Source organism: Typopeltis vanoorti, chromosome 18 (assembly GCF_054136105.1).
Source record: "Typopeltis vanoorti isolate ZY-2024b chromosome 18, IOZ_Tvanoo_1.0, whole genome shotgun sequence".
NCBI lineage: Eukaryota > Metazoa > Arthropoda > Arachnida > Uropygi > Thelyphonidae > Typopeltis > Typopeltis vanoorti.
The window spans coordinates 93,575,511-93,594,350 of NC_143566.1; the positions used below are offsets into that span (position 1 = coordinate 93,575,511).

Sequence of the window (18,840 nt, forward strand, 5' to 3'; positions counted from 1 at the left end):
TGAAACATTCATTAATTTTCCATTCCACTCTAAATTTGTATCTCTTATCTTAGTTTTTGGTTCTCCGGGAGTTGTGCCAAGGTTGCAGTAGAGAAGAATCGAGCATATTGCAATTGGCTTTCATTGAAATCTCCATATTCTTTTGCCCTTGAGATAAAGCTAGAAATAGTTATAAGAAAAATATCAAAATTAGTTCAAAACAACTTTTTTTTGAAAGCAAGAAACTTGCATCATGTTCAAATGAGAATCGTGATTTCTGTCCTGCTAAAACCGTTGGACCTAACTTTTGTTCAGTCTTGCGTCCACCTCTTGACTCTTATGGTTCCGTTGCATCATTAAACCATGGATAAAACCTAACTCCTTACTTTTTTTTTTTCTTACTTTTACACCATTTCTCACACTGGTCATCTTCGAAAAGTTTGGAGAATCTTGAGTGATTTTGATATCTCTAAGTCATTGATGGTTTGGCACAAAAGTTATGAAGTAAACCCACATCATAGTCTAATTTCCTTCATTCGGGTTGAATAGAAATCTAGGTGAACACAATTACTGATGACAGCACCTTTTCACACGTCAATCGTACACCGTCAAAATTAAAACATCCACAATATCTACTTCTACAACTCTAAATTCTTATCTTCAAACTATTCCTCAACAGAGTTCTGATACCATAGTTCCTTGGAATACTAATAAAACTCAATTCTTAGGAAAAAGTCATTCTTTTCCCCTTTCTCGTAATTTTTTTTTTCTTTTTTTCCTGACGCCTACATTTCTGAATAATACGAGATTTCTCTGTTGGGAGTAACTTACAATCTCCATTCTTTCTTGACAATCTTTGAATGCCTCAGCATTCAAAACCAGGATTCTTCTTCTTTCGTCTTAACTGTCTACCTATCCAAGGTACTAATGAACCGTAGGTTGAATAACCTCTCGTGTATACGATTACTGTAAAAATAATATGCAGTAGCCTTTGACTTCCTCTCATCAGATTTATGACTAAAATGAAGCATTAGGCTAGAAAAGGATTGATTGGCAGGAAATGTATTAATATTTTCTTATATTAAAAAGGGAACCTGTTGATATGTTTCTGGAAGATTGTTATCTTAGAAAGAATGTAGTTAGGCAGGATGAAGAAAGATGAGAAGTTGATTCCGTAGGTTTGCATTTGGACAGTGAACAGATGCTGATCGGCAATGCAGTGTTTCCGGTGTTTACAGGCTTAAGAGAAAGGTGGAGGGAGGATGATAGTAACCGTCGGTTTATTTCTTCCTAACATCTGACTGGAATCTAAAGTTAAGGATTGAATGATGCTTTCTGACGCCATCCGGAGATAAAATATGATGTGCTCTTATACTTGAGATTTCTTAAATTATGTTGGTACATAATTCTGTATGTGAAAGAGAGCGGGAATAAACCTATCAGTTGTTCGGAAATATTTCCGAGATCTTTAGGGAACTTCCATTCAAAAAGTTCAAACCTCACAGATTGATTGTACATGGGCTTTCCGATTTTTATTGCGAAAATTCTTGGATGTTAATTTCCATTCCTTGAAGAGTGAGAAGAAAGTGGACTAAGCATTTGCTAGAAGTGTGTTTACCACAAGACATTCCAGTATTGGAGTGTTTTGTGATTTCTATCAAATTCTGCAAACTTGTACGCAGAATGTTCCCATATACCTATATGCAGACAATTCAAATTAGATCATTTTTAAGTATATATTCGCCTGCTTGTATAGTCAAAAGACTGTGATCGCTTTAACAAACATTTATTTTTTAAAAAAAATATCGAAATCATTTCCCTTCAAGGTGTACAGCAAGAGTAAATTAATAATAACAATAGGGAAACCAGTAGAGAAAGAACTAATTTCAATAAAAACATTTGCGTTATGTAGCGAAGCGGAAAAATGGGCCTATTGTGACCTTCTTATAGGTTGTTCCTGAAGGCAGTTTTCCTTTGTGTATGGCAGCAATAATAGATATCGTTGTTTCAGCCTTTTATTTTTCTTTGGATTTCGAAGTCTATATAAGTATAATTGGCAAGACTAAATAGCGTTGTCACGAAGCCGTTTTACTAGTTAACTGATGTGTGACGTAACCAGTGGCAGGCTGTGCTGCAAGACACCTTAACGCATATTTGATCAAAAGTTCTGTTTTTATGAATTTAGAACATTTGTTTTATTGGAAATTGAAGTCTGTATAATATTTGGTCTCAGTAAATCACTTCCATCTAAGTATAGTTTGGGACAGTTTTTTTTTTTTTTTTTTTTTAATTATTATTATCCCCAGCCATCTAATACGCTGCGTGTTAACGTCTTTTCATTCCATCTAGGGAATGAGCATCAGATGGAAATCGGTCGACTTCTTTGTCTCACTTCTCCCCAGATTGAGAACACTTTTCTAGTTAAAGGCTACTAGAATATGGCAGAGAGTGCTGCCATCTCGTGTTATTAATCCTGCCTTCCACCAAAGATTGATTAACTCAAATTCACCTGGAAAAATAAAAGCCTGTAAAAAGATCTTTGAAGCATGTCTTTCTTATGCTAATATGGATTAAATTACCACCTAGATATACAGCTATTTTTAAATTTCATTATAATGAAAAGCAAATGGTAGCCATTTGCAGTCAAACTAGCTTACTGTTCGTGGTATCGGAAATAGGAGCATAATATTTCCCAAATTTCTAATAAAAATAAAATAAAATACTTGCGCTTCTTGTGTTAGCTGGTTACGTAATGGTATACGCAGAATATAAACAGTTTTGAGTGAAAAGAAGCTGGAAATGGTCGTTACTAAACCAGTACCACAGTCTGGGAGACTCAAAAACACTCTTCTACATTTCTCTTGGCACGGTTCTGTCGTCCGTTCGAATGTTGGGGCTTCATTCTCTGCCTGTCCATGATTAACGTGACTGCTATTAATACCGTTCGCTACTACTAGGAAGCTTGTGTTCTTTACCTAACCGAGTTAGTCGCGCGTGTTCGACGTTAGCAGGTTGTCCGTCACGTGCCAGAGATACTGGAGACTGTTGGACGTCTTCCCTTATCTGTAAGACAATTAGTTTCCTTCCGTGGCTTGCGAACCGATTACTAGCCGCAGTTGCGTGTCGAGCGGCCATGGAGGCCATCATGGAGCTCGAGGAGTTCTCTAGCAGCGCGTGCCAAATGATGCGTGGCACAGTAATCTGTCGTAGACGCAGCTCGAGTCTTGACCATCTTATACTGATTGATGACGTCACTTTCTTCGACGCCCCAAATAGACAGTGGTCCCAAAATATTTCAGATGGTCTCTTTGTGCCATAAGGAACTGATTTGATTACTGTTAGTGACGGGTTTAAGGCGAACAGCGGGCGTGGCGAGTTCGCCAATTGACATCTTTCAATTGCATGCAGTGATTCAAGTACTCGAGCTCACGTTTTTTTTTTTTTTTTTTTTTTCGTTGCACTTAAATTATCCCTCGTCCCAGATTTAAACGGTGTTCGAGCATCGTTGACAATTTGGTCTGGTTGGTTGCAGATCTCAAAGTTTAGTGGAGAATATAATTTGTTCTCGCAGAGAGTTTCGACTCAAATTTGACACACTCTTCTTTCTTCTTATAATTTCCCATTGGTTTTAGTCCACCACCATTCGATGGGCCAAAAGATTATCGTTGCTTTACTGACGCCTTCATGAATATTATCTCTGCTTTTATATGTCCCTCGAATAAATGATGTTCCTCTAATTCTATATAAATGGTCTTTAACTGTCATTCAAATGTTTTGATCTTTTATGCTGGTGGTATGAATGTTCAGATTCAATCTGTTAGCGAGAAAGAATTGAATTAAAAAAAGACAAATTAAATTTTGTCACTTTCAGTTATATGAGAGCCATCACCACGTTAATCTCACAAAATAAAGATTTGGGCTCTTGTGATCCTCGAAAGCAATAAGACTAGTATACCATGCACGAGACTGGCTAACAGGGGAGTTAGCCGGTCTCGTGCGGAGGCGGTAGGGATTTCCCTTCCGGAACTCGAGTTCTTCATTCAGATAAAAACAGATAAACCTTCCTGAATACACTGAGCCTGTAGCCTGAATTGCTTCAGCCTTAATTTCAGCTAAACTAAAACCAGCTAATACGCAATCATTTGAAAAGTACTGATAGATATTTCTGTCATTCCAAATACGAGTCGAACCTAGGTTTGCTCTAACCAAAAGTGTGTTATTCTTTCGACTGTGCTACCCAAATGAAGCTTACGCACTGTAAGCTCAAATTTGGTGATTCGAAATAACATTGTTCGTGTGTTGTATTGTGTCAGGTGAGTAAATCTATTTATTCATAGATAGGCCATTTCAACGTTAATAAGCTGAATCATACCACTAAAGTATATACATTTTTTTTTTTTTTGTCTTGAACCTTCATATTCCGCATGGAATTTTAATATATCAGATTTCTTTATTTTGATAATATTTTTTAACAAATCGGGAACATGATATTTATTATGATTTTTATTATAGTGCTATATCTATCAGGATTTAAAAATTAAGTCAATAAAAGCGTAAAAAAAAGAAGCTGGTTTGACGTTTCATATGAACTGTTTCCAAAAACTAATCTCTGGCCTCCGAAAATATTTAATGGAGTTTGTGGTCACCGTTCTATCCTAGGGACATCGGGTGATTTAGAGCTAAGAACACATTATAGAACGGCATAAAAATGATCGCTCCTGGCTGTAACGTAGATGATTGAACTTTCCCAAACAAGATTTCTTTTCAGGTCTTCTAGAGTTATTTATTTCTCTTGGAAAAGTCCATTTCTGCTTATGAGTAGACGACACTCTCCATGGACTCGCCAGCACGTGTGGCTATTGATTTCAAATTTGTAAACCACCAGTAGGAATCGGCCCTCCTTCCCCTTCGTTTTCCCCAAATTCTCTAAAGGCGACGTCCAGCGAAAAATTACGGCTTCATGAGCTATACTGCCATGTATCATCAAACATTGACCATGTTTATAGTGTTACCATGGTAACCGGCCTGATCAGTTTGGTCTACGAGTGGTAATAGGCTTCTTGTCCGCACTTGATGAGTGCGTCTTGGTGCACTGGCAGCTTTATGACTGGCACGCCGAGGTTGATTTTTTTTTTTTTTGTCTGACTGTTGGCATTATAACCGACTACCATCTTTTCATATCCAACGATTTCTTTTAACCTGAATCTTTTTTTTTTCGCTCTCTGAAGATGTTTAATATCATTTTAAGTCGAAAGTGGACTTTTGTAATCAGCAGTAGGATATACGGGAGGAGTTGAACAAAGCGTGCGTCCACTGCTTGCAATCAAAAATTTATTATTCGATAGCGACGCCCATGAAATTAAAAACTCAATAACTGACGTCATGAATGAGTTCGTAGAATAAGCATTCTGTTCTTTAGATCATTTTGTTCTCTTTTTTTTTCAAGTGAGCGATATTTAAACCATCATAAAGTATATTAAATATTACATAAAATAGCTAAATTGTTCTCTATCTCTTCTCATCACTGGATTTTCTTTAGCCTACAGACGTTTTGCTCTACCCAAAGCAATTGTTAGAACTTGTACAATAATAATGTATTGTTCTAGTATTAGTGGGATTCAGGACAAATAGAAGTTGGGCCAGATATTTTGCTTTAAACAAATAATTGAAACCTTACGAAAATACGATAAAGATCTATAATTTTTGACTTGAAAAGATACTACAAGAAGACCGATACACTAATATTATGCCGCGCAATATATAGCTTATATTAGAGTTATGGATCCAACTAGAATTCAGTATATACGGGCGGGCAGTTCGACATTAAATCACGTGATAAAGCAAGGAATGACATTTTTAGTATTCAAAATATGTTAAGGAAAGCTAATCTAGGGTGATATGATCAGTTAAACATAATAGGGATTAATGTTGAACAATCATGTTATTCTGTGTAACCCTTGAGGGTACATACCGGAAAATGATGAGGATTCAGGTGCGTTCGTTCACCTTGTTTTTACTGAACAGCTCACTGAAGACGAAATGTGATACAAGAAAAAAAAAAAAAAACAGATATTCCCCCATATTATATTAAATGTATACAGTACTATATATATATTTCTGGATTGTATGAAAATGTTAAATAATCTTTTATAAACGTGTTTTTTGTCCTAATCATGAGGTAGTTTTTCATAAATGGAATTGACTTAGGATATTTTTATTTTCTTTCTTTCTTCACGCATTCTTAAATAGATTATGCTACTGAAACAATACTTGCAGCGATCTTGTTATCTGTATTTGACGCTAAGATCTAGTACATGATGATTATATAAGCAGTTACATCGCTTTAAACGAAATATGCAAATAAAAATGGAATTATACTTTGTAGATAGCTTGTATTAATTAATTTCAGTGTCAGTTTAAAATAGTGATTCGCAGTCAGTGGGGGGCTCGAATTTTTTTGGGGGGGGGGACAGAGGACACTTCCTTTTCTGATTGAAACAAAATAATAAACACTTAAAAGAATCTTATAATTTTCAAAAAAAAATGAATTGTCACTTATTAAAATATTATCGTAGTAATATGTATTTACTTCTCCTTGTTGCATATATGCTTACTTAAACCTGTTATGGTTAGAAAGAGAGCATGGAAGAAGGGAAGTTCTTCGACCATTTGCCAGACTTGGTGACTTGTTCTGGGAGCCTCAGGAAATTTTCCTTCCTCAGGTCTATCTGCCTGTCTGGTTGGCCGCGTAGCGTACACTCTCTTCAATCAGCAAGGTTGAATTCGAATCCCACCATAGGCATGGAAGTTTGTGAATCTTTTGTTGGTAAATAAATGTCATCATTCGTCCAGTGTGAGACCACCACAAGGGTGCCTGACGCAGCTTGAAAAATATTCCATGTTTGGTATGTAGAGCAGAGTTTCTCCGATTATCTTTTTTATATTATTCCAAAAGATTGTTTGGACGAGCAATTGACAAACTGATCGAAAGCAGGAAATACGTGTCTTATTGCTGATCTATGACATTCGTTCTTGGCTAAAACACTGGTCACTCTTGACTCCAGGACAGAACGTATTGTGTGCCGTGACATTACGTCACATCCGTCTGACTTAAAGGAATTTATTTTTATTAAAAATACAGAAAATCATATAAATCAGTTATTTGAGAAAGCGAACTCCTAAGCACTTTGTTTAAATTTTGTGTACTTTGTATTCATAATCAAGTAGCAAGTCAACATAACAATTGATATTTGTTACCATCCTAGATTACGCGCAACAGTGCGACCCCTTACAAGGTTGCTTCCGAGTCCTAGAAGTTCCCGTCACTCAAACCAACAGCGGTGGTCGTTTGCAGTGCCGTGTGCTATCGTCCGAGCAGACACCCGTCTGCCAGGTAAGTTGTCCTGTTTTTTTTTTTTTTTTTTTTTTTTTTTTTTGCTCTCTGCGGCAGGTAATGGCGTTATAATGCGAACATTGAGTACATACGGCGGTGTGGTGGCCATTTGTCAGTTCTGTTTATGAGTCTCACTTTAACCATCGGACCTAATTATCTTTGCCTTGCTTTCACAAGTCATGTAGGTGTGGTGAATACTACTTCATTCCTCTAGGGGGGGGGAGGAAACCTGTTGGGGAGGGTGTGGATCATTTTGACACAGGAGCAAATCATATGGAATTTCAGTGTGCACCTTCTAGCGCTTGAATAAGTTGAATATAATGAATGGGTTCATTTTATTACTTCAGGGGTGCGGCATTGCCTCGTTTCATACCTTGTAAATTAAAGTTAAAAGAGTAGTTTTATTTTTAAATCTTTATCGTAAGCTCTTAACACATCGGTTAAGTTATTTATAGCAGAGAAGCGAGGCAAAAAATCAAACCGTGAAAGTTCATTTGGAAAATACTTCAAGGATGCATTGAGTTACTTTAAAATGTCCATTTTACGATTTTTAAAAAAACACTCCATCTAAGAGAAACCATAGTATCCATATGTCTGTTTACTTAGCAGCTGTATTTTGTATTATTTTGTCTTTGTTAGTTCTAAAGATTTGAATCCAGTTGACTGAACACGAGTCTTCTTTTTTTTTTTTTTTTTAATGCTACTCTGATTAGTAATAGGGCGAACGTAAATAACAATCTTAGGTGGGCTAGAATGGAGAATGCTCGATCCTAAACAAAACATTTGCTGGTCCCTTCAGAATTCATGATGTCTGGAGAAAGTGATACGTTCACTGACACTCCGTATGTCTTGATCTAGCTCAAGACTTGGGTTCAAATCCCGTTCAGTACGCGAAGAACCTTTTATAGAGGTTTTTTTTTCTTTTTTTTCTTCTGATGGTTGAGTTCGCCAGTCTCATACTTATACTTCCTTTCTCGTTGCTGTTTTAAGGAATTCAGCAAGGTATATATGCTCACGTGTTATGATGAAGTGGAATCAAGATCTGCTACGTGTAGTTTGGAAACCTCTAGTTGAGTCTTCAGCCCATCAGACGTTAGTTGATCGCTTTAACATCGACCGCTTCAAATCATTTGAAAATGTGAACAATGTAGGTAATAACCACTACTCGTAAATAAATTATATTGATCTCAACTCTAGTTTGCTTTAAGGTTAAAAAAAAAAGAAAAGAAGTTTAGAACAGTTATTGTCTCTTCGAATATTTCGCTTTGTTTGCGCAAAAAAAAAGAAAGAAAAATCAAGATTTTTTTTTTTTTTTAATTTTTAGACTGTCTGGCCTGAACTAAATTAGTAATGTGCATATTATCCGAAAACACAAAACGAATGTGTGTTAGGAATCTTGTAAAACACTTTTAGAAACAAGAACATTGAGAAAGAAATGACAAATTATATGTGAGTCTAAACATATCTATCTGTTCATTCGTCCGCCCAAATCGGATTGAGTTTTCTGATTTAGGCATTGCAATGCAGCTTGTTGTCATTCGTCTGCGTTATCACTTTAAGATAAATATTTTTGTTTGTAGTACTGGGTGTTCGCGGGGCCGGTTTGTCTGTTTGCAGTATGAAGAATCCGAGTTTCCGGAGGGGGGGGGGACCCTGCTCCATCGTATGAGATCAGTTAACTCAGCCTTCGTTTCAAAATCCCCGATAAAGGTTCTTCGTTTCATAGATAGGATTCGAACCGAAGTGCAGCTACAGTATATGCTATACCGATACCTTAGCCCTTCTCTCTCTCTCTCTCTCTCACACACACACACACACACACACACACAGGGAAGCGCCATGCGGTTGTGCAGATTGTGCCACGCACAAGGGCGCTTGAAGATGAGGGGCGCCATTTCACCACGGGAAATAATAATAATATATATATATATATATATATATATATATTTATTCTAATTTTGTTTAGGATCGCATGATCCTAAACAAAATTTTCAAATAAATTTTTTCTTCGCGATTTTAGACACGACAATAACTTCAGACACGGAAAGATTCATACTCTTCAAACAACATAGCGAGGACTTTAAAGTTATAAGAGACATTAGAAAATTAAAAGATTGGAGCGATGAAGATTTAATGAAACATTGTAAAGATTTGCGCTTAAAACTGAGCGACAATCAAGATTCCGACAATCTCGATATTGATGGTATGACTTTATTTGAGGAATTAAAAACTTTTTAATACGTTTTATTATAAAAGAGTCCACTGCTCAGGATGTTTTAAATTATATATACGAAAATAAATTAACCGACACGTTTCCGAATACTGCGATTGTAATGTGTGTTTATTTAACATTACCAATATCCTTAGCATCAGGGGAAAGAAGTTTTCCAAAACTGAAACTAATAAAAAATTATTTGCGGTCAACAATGTCTGGAGAGCGTCTAAATGATAATATAATTTATCAATTATATCAATTGAAAATTATATTATAGAAGTCATTAGACATTAAAGATATTATTAAAAATTTTGTGGCGGCTAAAGCAAGATGGATAAATATGTGAAATAAATCTACAGTTATCCTAATTGTTATATAGTTAAAAGCATATCTCCAAATTATCTTTGATATGTAATAATATTTCATAACAAAGATAATTTTAATATATATATATATATATATATATATATATATATTAAAGATGCCAAGCTATTTTAAATCTGGTTTTACTCCATTTCCCAAGGAAGCAAACAGACAAATAAGTCAAGTTTGCGCCTGCAAGTCTAGCTGACCCTGCACGTAGTGCAAGACTAAGGCAACTCATGGTAAAAGTAGAATAAGCTCTGATCTAATCTTAATATTTACCCTTAATGCACTCCTTGAGGAGATGGGCTTTGCATTAAGGGTAAATATTAAGAATAGTGATCAGAGCTTATTCCACCTTTACCACAAGTTGCCTAGATTTGCACTACGTGCAGGCGCAAACTTGACTTATTTGTCTGTTTGCTTACTTGGGAAATAAATGGAGTAAAACCAGGTTTAAAATAGCTTGGCATCTTTAACATATATTATACCCAAGGTAAAAAACTTTCTACATTTTATATATATATATATATATATACATATACAGAGTGTCCCAAAATTCACGCAAGAAGTAATTTTGATAGAAAACACAGGTTTTTAATTAAAAATTGTAATTTCTTATTGATTCATAAAGTATACAGTATAGGGTTATGCATGGAATAGCATATCGGGTAAATGGCCTCCACGGCTTTGCTGGCACATACGCACTCTTTTGTCGAAATTTTCCATGGCCGTTTTGCATAAATGTGGCTGAATTTCGTTGATACAGCGCTCAATTTCCTCCTTCAAGTCGTGGGCTTGTTGGCATAAACCTTAGACTTCAAAAAAAGTCCAACGGCGTTAAGTCACATGATCTGGGCGGCCAATTCTGATCACCAAAACGGGAAATGACTCATGCAGTAATTGAATTGTTTCTCGGGCTGTATGGCATGTGGCACCATCTTGTTGAAACCACATGTCGTCCACATCCATATCTTGCAATTTAGGCACAAAAAACTGGATTATCATGTCGCGATAGCGAGCACCATTAACTGTTATTGCCTTACCAGCCGCATTTTCGAAGAAGAATGGACCGATGATGCCTCCAGCCCAAAATCCGCACCAAACACTGACACGTTGTGGATGCATTTGTTTCTCAACAATCACTCGTGGATTTTCTGAACCCCAAATGCGACAATTTTGTCGATTAACGAAGCCATCAAGATGAAAATGAGCCTCATCGTTGAAGATGATTTTGTTCGAAAAATAAGCATCCACTTGTTGTTGTTCCATAATCCATTCAACGAACTCTCTTCGCTGTGTGTGTGTGGTCATTTTTAATAACCCTGAACTGTCAGCTGTCATGCTGTCTTTTTTTTTTTTTTTTTTTTTTTCTCGTTGGCAACATTTTACCGCACAAATGGCGCTAAATTTAAATCTTGCGTGAATTTTGGGACACCCTGTATATATATATTCTGTTGTATTTATATATTAACGAAATAAACATTTTTGAAAATTTTTATAACTAAAAATTCCTCATTAATGAATTTTAGTGATTACAATGTTCTACTATTGTTAAATAAAATTTATTTTTATGTATGCGTATAAACTGTTTTGTACTTTTTAACAAAGTAAAATTTTTCATGGAAACTTATTTTATGGGGGCGCTGAAAATGTCTTGCACAAGGGCGCCTCTTACCCACCGCGCGACACTGCTCTCTCTCACACACACACACACATGTAAGAATAATTATTGTTTCCTACATGTTAAAATCAAGCCTGAAACACACAAATACTTAACGTGTTGAAGTGTTTTTTTTTTTTTTAGGTCTCTGTTATTAGAGAAATATATCGCTCTATTCCCATTATTTCGTTCTTATACTTCAAACTCGTATTTCCAGTGCTCTATAATTATAATTTTTTTTTTTTTTTTAATTTTTGTCCTCAAATACATATTAAATGTTCACTTACGATCAGGATAAAACGGAACTTGCAAAACGAAAGAAATGGAAGAGTTAGTGAACAGGAGTTGACTTTTTTTTCTTTTTTTTTTTCACGTGCGCCAATCAATACTTAATTATTGCAAATAGCTACCTGTGACAACATAGCACAGAGGGATATAATACTGAATTAAAGTACGACACGCTAGCAACATCACGCTATCCAAAAACGAGTTCATTCACACAAGATACGTATTCTGATTAGAGAATTAGGGCAATGACGAACCTCTTGAAAAACAATACATTAGAAATTTTGCGAATTGTATTTTAAATATAACTGTGGTTGTGTTAACTTTTGAAACTAAAAACCAGCTTTCATTTCCCATTGTGACTATTCTCATCATCAACGTCTTGCATTTATTTCGTTTTATTATTTTATTTTTATTTATTTTTTATTTTTGTAAATATTACGAGTATATAGATTTCTGTTATAAGTGTAGAGCCAACATAGCTCAGTCGGTATAAACGAAGCCCTGGGTTCAATTCCCGTCCATGACGTGAGTAATCTTTATTTGGACTCTTTCGACTAAAGGTGAGTTAGTCGGTCTCATACGGAGGTAGAGATTTTTTTCACCCAGAAAGTCGGCTTTTTCGTCTCTTAGAACAGGCAAAACTGGCCCCATGAACACACAAATCTACAGTCATAAAATACATGCTTAATCCCTCATTAGGAGGGCTCAACCTATCCTAAAGGAAGGGCCCATACGAAATAATAATAATGTTATAAGCACTTCAGAGTATTGAAATTAGTGGTTCGTTCTATGGAGAGATGCTAATAGTTTGGTAAGTGACTACCAATATACACATTGGTTGAAATCTAAAAAAAAACGGAATTGTGTATCATACCATACACTCATTATGACCACCTACCTAATAGACTGTTGGACGTCCTTTGGCCGTGATAACTGCGTCCATCTTGGAATTAACTCCACTAGACTACAGAAGGTATCCTTAGGTATTCTGACCATCTAGATAGAATAATGTTCAGGAGGTCAGCGACCGAGCAAGGTTCTGGCGTTAACCCACGGGTGCTTCGTTCCACGCGATCCTACAAATCTTCCATGCGATTCAAATCAGGAGAATTAGGCTGAAGGGGGGGGGCACACCGAATGCTTGGATACGCACTTCAAACCCTGCTTGCACAATCGGAGCTTTGTGACACAGGGCGTTGTCTTGTTGGAAGAGTCCATATCCATCGGTACACAGAGACAATGTCTGGTCCGAAACAATTCGTAGGTAAGAATTGGTGGTCAACGCGTGTTCATTGGCGACGAGATGACCCAGTGATATTCATGAGAACAATCCCTGTACCAGAATATCGCCACAATCGACGTGTTTCAATCCAACCGTGCAGTCTGGGTGGTTATAATGTTTTGGTTCATGAGTGTATACAAATGGACTGTGAAAGTTCAGAATTATTAAATGAGATCATTTAGAAGAAGGCGTGAATGACCTTCGGTCGAGTTGCCTTAGTATTACACTGCTTAAGAAAGACAAGACCTGGAGAGATGAATATATGTAATAGCTTTTTGTGGTCCTGATATCACCGATCTCTGCATAAAACTCTATACAGATATCGGCGTGTTATATATATATATATATATATACAGACGGTCCTCGGGTTACGGGCGACCCGACTTACGGCGTTCCGTATTACGAACGGGCTTCCAAGATTCTCCATAAGGATAACTAATAATTAAATTAATAATTCGGGAACTGTGCTCTCAATTATGTGATGATTTTCGTGGCTTCACAGAAGAAAAAATCGCCGAAGCCAGAAAAACTATGGTGTATAGTGGCAATGCACTGCAATTGGACATCAATGAAAATGATGTCATTGACTTACTAGAGTCAAATTCGCAAGAATTAACCAATGAAGACCTTATGGGGATAGAGAAGCAGCTGATAAAAACACAAGAACACGAAGAGTCACAAGATCCAGAGCCAATAATTAGCTGAAGCCTTTCGTCTCGTTGAAGTAGGATTTGCTGAGCTTGAGGAGCAAGATCCTAACAAAGGTTTACCGTGCAGTTAGTGAGACCATCAGCTGCTACAAGGCCATTTATGATGGGAAAAAAAAAAATAAAAGAAAAGAAAAGAAGGCTGGGCAGACAACCCTAGATACCTTTTTCAAGAACCGGCTTCAGTGGTAAGCTTCCCTCCTCCAGCAACAGAATCAAATCCTGATTGTCCAGCACCAGGTCCATCCTCTCTAACACTAGAATCTGATCGTGATTCTCCAACATCTACTCCATTCTCTCCAGCACGATCTCCATCATCATCATCATCTTCCGATTAATGTTAACCTACCTTCTGTTTATGTTCTCTTTGTTTGAATTAAAAGAAAGAGCACAATAGTTTCTATAACTTATTATTGCAGTATTATTATTAAGTATTACACTGTATTACTATTGCCATTATATTATTATTATTAACCTTATATGCGCTGTTCATCAGGGATCCGAGTTGCATACAAATCCGACTTAAAGACGTTCTCAGGAACGTATCTCGTTCGTAACACGGGGACTACCTGTAGTTTATTTATTTTTTTAATTACTTGTTCGTTTTCCTTTTCGCATGATAGTTGAACAAATTCATTAGCAAGCTATTGTTTGCAACTGCTATGATCAAAGCAGATAAAGCCATGAATTCGTGTATTATGTCTGCAAATTTGTATGTGTTCCCTAAATACTTGTGTATGTATATATAATATGTAAATAAGTTTTTTTACCTTGGGAATAATGTATATTAGGATTACCAAGTAATTTTATAAACTTGGTTATTTTACTCCTAATCCCAACTAAGCAAACAGTTAAGTTTGCGCCTGAACGTAGTTCAAGTCTAAAGGTGGTGCAACACCAGGGAAACTCATTGTAAAGGTGGCTAAAGCTCTGATCACTATTCTTAGTATTTTCCATAATGTAAATCACATCTCACTAAGAGATGTATACTGCAATACATTATGGGTGGGGTCACCAGAGATTCTTATTCAAAATAAAAACGCCTTGTAGCAACTTGTATAGGTAAAGTTGATAAGGCTCTGTATTACTAAAACCGTGGTATTTAGGGTCTAGCTACTCACCGAGGAGACCTCAAAAAAGGTTGAAACTGGTCTGGGTAGTGACCCCCACCCATAATATATTGCAGTATACATCTCTTAGTGAGATGTGCTTTACATTATGGAAAATACTAAGAATAGCGATCAGAGCTTTATCACCTTTACAACGAGTTGCCCTGGTGTTGCACCACGTTCAGGCGTAAACTTAATTGTTTGCTTACTTGGGATTAGGAGTAAAAATAACCAAGTTTATAAAATTACGTGGTAACCCTAATATATATGAAAAGTTTTTTTACCTTGGGGTAATATATATATATATATATATATATATATATATATAGGGAACTTCCCGCATTCTTATATATATATAAGCATGCTGGAAGTTATAATGTATTGATTTAGGACAGCATTCGAACTGTGTGCCCAATGTCATTTTTACGAATGCGTTCCTCCCAGTTTCGGAATCATTGACCGACCTTTAAACTGTGTAGTTGTTTCAGTTGCGAGATGTTATTTCTCTACCCCTCATTACAGTCACGAATCTCAGTATTAGCCAACGTTGTTCATTTTGGGCGTGTCTCGTGTAATCCAACTGCATGAAGTAACAGGTTGTTATGCAAACAAATTAGATGTTGAAAGACTGCGATAGAAAAGAAGCGACAGTTATCCTGGGAATTTGAGTTGCGTTATGTGTCAACTTTTGAATCATAATCGAGGGAGGAACCTGTCTCTCGTATTTTCCGAAGTGTTAGATCTCTAGTGCCTTGTTATGTGGAAGTGTCAGTCCCTAATAATAACAATAACAAATACTCTTTGTTGGCGAGTACTGTTGCGATTAGGGCGACAAGGGATGAAAAACAGTTGGCTCTTGATATTCCCCTAATCAGAAGTCATTGAAAACGGAAGGGTTGGGGAGTTCTGGGAGGAGTGAATACCAAAGAAATCTCCCTCTTGGATTAGTTCTCGTTCGTATTAAATTCGGCAATTAACGAAAATTAAAACAAACAAGTTGACGTACCGCAGAAATCAGCGACCTGGCATAGGCTATGCGCCCTGTAATTAATGGGGTAGCAGCCAGATAACACCGCTCGTGAACGAGAAGCACACGGAATCAGCGATCCGCGCGCCACGTTTTAATTGTTATGTATTGCGGCGACTGATGTGCAGCTTCACCCCCTTCAACCAACAGGCGGTAATTAGGGATCCAGTGGGAATTTTTCTCCGACTTGCCAGACTCTTGCCGTGTGATTAAGTCTCCATTGAGAAGTAATGAGAGTTTTTTTTTTTTTTTCCTTCCTCTCGACTCGGCCCTTCTCCCAACAGGTATCCGCCACTTTGTCGTGACCCAACGGCTAAGGTAGCAATTAAGGAACGAAAAATTCCGAGAGATTCGAATTCGGCGGGGGTTACAGCGATGACTGGGAGACAAAGAAAATTATGGACGCGAGATATCTCCGGTCGTAATTATCCCCCCTCTCCCCCCAAGAGATGTGATTCGACCCTCCCACACATATGATAGCCAATCGTGGATGTGTTCGTAGCCTGTAATAACTGCAGCTCGTGATGAGCTATTCTTGTTTTCCGTTGACGGTTTCTGTTTAACTTAGATCCGATCAGCTGGCTGACGCGCGAGGCCGTGGGTGGCCGCCGGGAGCCGTGGCTACGGCTCGATACCTTTACACCTCCGAGTAATTTATCGTCTGTGTGTATGCCCTTTGTTCAGCCGAACGTCACCAAGGTCGCTACTAGAGGGCACCACTTTCCGATGTTGTCTCCACGGAGGCAACCAATGAATACACACATAAAGGGAATCGGTCGAGTTTTACCGTGAAGAAAACCTGTATGGAGTTCCACAGTGCACGGTGATAGACTTGAATGGCTGTAAGGATCTCGTAAGATTCGAGATGTTTTTGATGGCGACTTTCAAATTAGTAAACTGTACTCTTCCACCCTAGCAGTGCACGATCAACCTTGTCTTGATAATTCCCTTCTTTCTTTTTTTTGTATAATTTTGACAATAATCCGATATAAAGTAAAAAAATTTTTTTTTTTTTTTTTTTTTCCGTCAAGTGAAATATTAAAAGATATTCGGGCACTGCAGCAAAGAAAAATCTCATCTTCAATTAACTAACGGTCAATTTCTTCTTAAAACTTGGATAACTCCTGATTGTTACAAACTGCAGTATCTATGACTGTTGTTTATATACTTGCATGAGTGACACAAACGGTTTGCACAGAGGCAGATCGAGTCCTGGTATAATCTGAAAGTATTCTAAATAGTAGCGCTATTGTTTGATGGTCCCATATGTGGAACAGTTTATTCGGATTATAGCTACAGAAAGAGTGATTAAAATTTCATTTTTGGACAACGAAGTAGAAACATGCACAATGAAATAAAAGCTACGTCGATAATAATAGATATTCCAGTGCACTGTCATTCTGGAGACAGTATTGCGCCTTTCATTCTATTCTGTTTAAAATATTTATTGCTGTCTCAGATGCCATTGTTTTCTCATCAAGGATATTAAAACTTAAAGCGAATAGTATCCACCTCATGGATGGAATCAACATCTGTAACTGCATTCAAAGTCAGGTCAGTAAATCTTTTAACGAATGCTCGATGTTGTCTCCAAGAGGATCGTTTCCATCAAGTGTAGCTCTTTTGTAGGATTAGAGAAAGATACGCTGGGGTAAACATTTCCTGGGCGACTGTCTGGCTTTTTGCCTATTAATTTAAATGTTCTCGAATTTTTATGTTGGTCACTTTTGTTCTGTACCATTTTTTTTATTTACTTTCTGGTGTTCGCGAAAGAGTTTTTAATAAAGATTTTCAACTTTGTTCTTCCTTGTTACTGCCGAAGTCAAACTCCTCTTTCACGTTCTCGAAAATATTTTGTTTTGTTAATGCTTGTACAGAATCGAATGAGAAAATCTTACTTCATTCTAAAAATGATAAAGAACCACTAATGCCTTTTGTTCTCCAAAGAGAGTCGGCGAAGCCGTTTTGGTCCTATCTAACTTTTGGAGACTGAGGGGGAAATCTTTTTCCACAGTCGAGATAACTGTCCCAAACTATCCATGATATTAAACAACATCTGGTGAAGAGAGTACGGCAGACACATTTTTTATCATTTATTTTTTACATAATCCGGAAACTTGCTCTAGAGACCAGAAATAGAACTTTTTCATTCAACTTCAAGTCTTCAGCAAGAGGGGAAGGTGGTCTCACACCAGACGGTAAAAATCATCCCCTGTCTAACGACATTCACAGTCATCCATGCCCATGGTGGTATTCGAATATTACTGAAATTAATACCTAATTTATACTGTGCTTCGTTTTGTAGAAAGATTACAAAGTTATACTAAACAAGAAATCATATTCGAGTTTTAATCCTTTTCCCCAAACGTGTGCAAACACAAGGTTGCGTGTGAAGTATTTTCATTCCCAACTAGACTACTTTCCATGGAGGTAGAGATAGCTTCATCATGTCAGATCAGCTTAATATTGCATGCATATACAGTACAACCGTTGTCCATGTTGGGGATAATATTTATCCTTGCTGACCGTATTCAGGTTTCAGATGTTATTGCATTTTTCTCAAGGACGTATACGAACTCAAGGCGTAGAACTGATCATATTGCAAGTCGTGAAGCTACTTCATTTATTGGCTTCTAGTCCGGATAAAGAATTAAATCTAGAATTTAATTTCTTGTCGTTTGGAAGCCAGCACCACACATCACTCAACAAATGCAGTTTCAGTTCTCCGCATCCCTAATCGTCCTGTATAATCTAACACATTATCATGAACAAGTGAAAACATTTTTGGCTGCCTCTTTCGTCCCAACTTGGAAA

General features: G+C 37.0%; 1 protein-coding gene across 5 annotated transcripts in view; it reads left to right on the forward strand.

The window, feature by feature from the left end:
• LOC150096940 (thiamine-triphosphatase-like) overlaps positions 1 to 18,840 on the forward strand; it is a 188,605-nt gene that overhangs the window by 91,761 nt on the left and 78,004 nt on the right. For all 5 annotated transcript variants that reach the window (XM_090408584.1, XM_090408586.1, XM_090408585.1 and 2 more), the window contains one exon: positions 7,245 to 7,372. In XM_090408584.1, the coding sequence (XP_090264710.1) occupies positions 7,245 to 7,372 (128 nt within the window). The remainder of the gene's footprint in view (positions 1 to 7,244; positions 7,373 to 18,840) is intronic.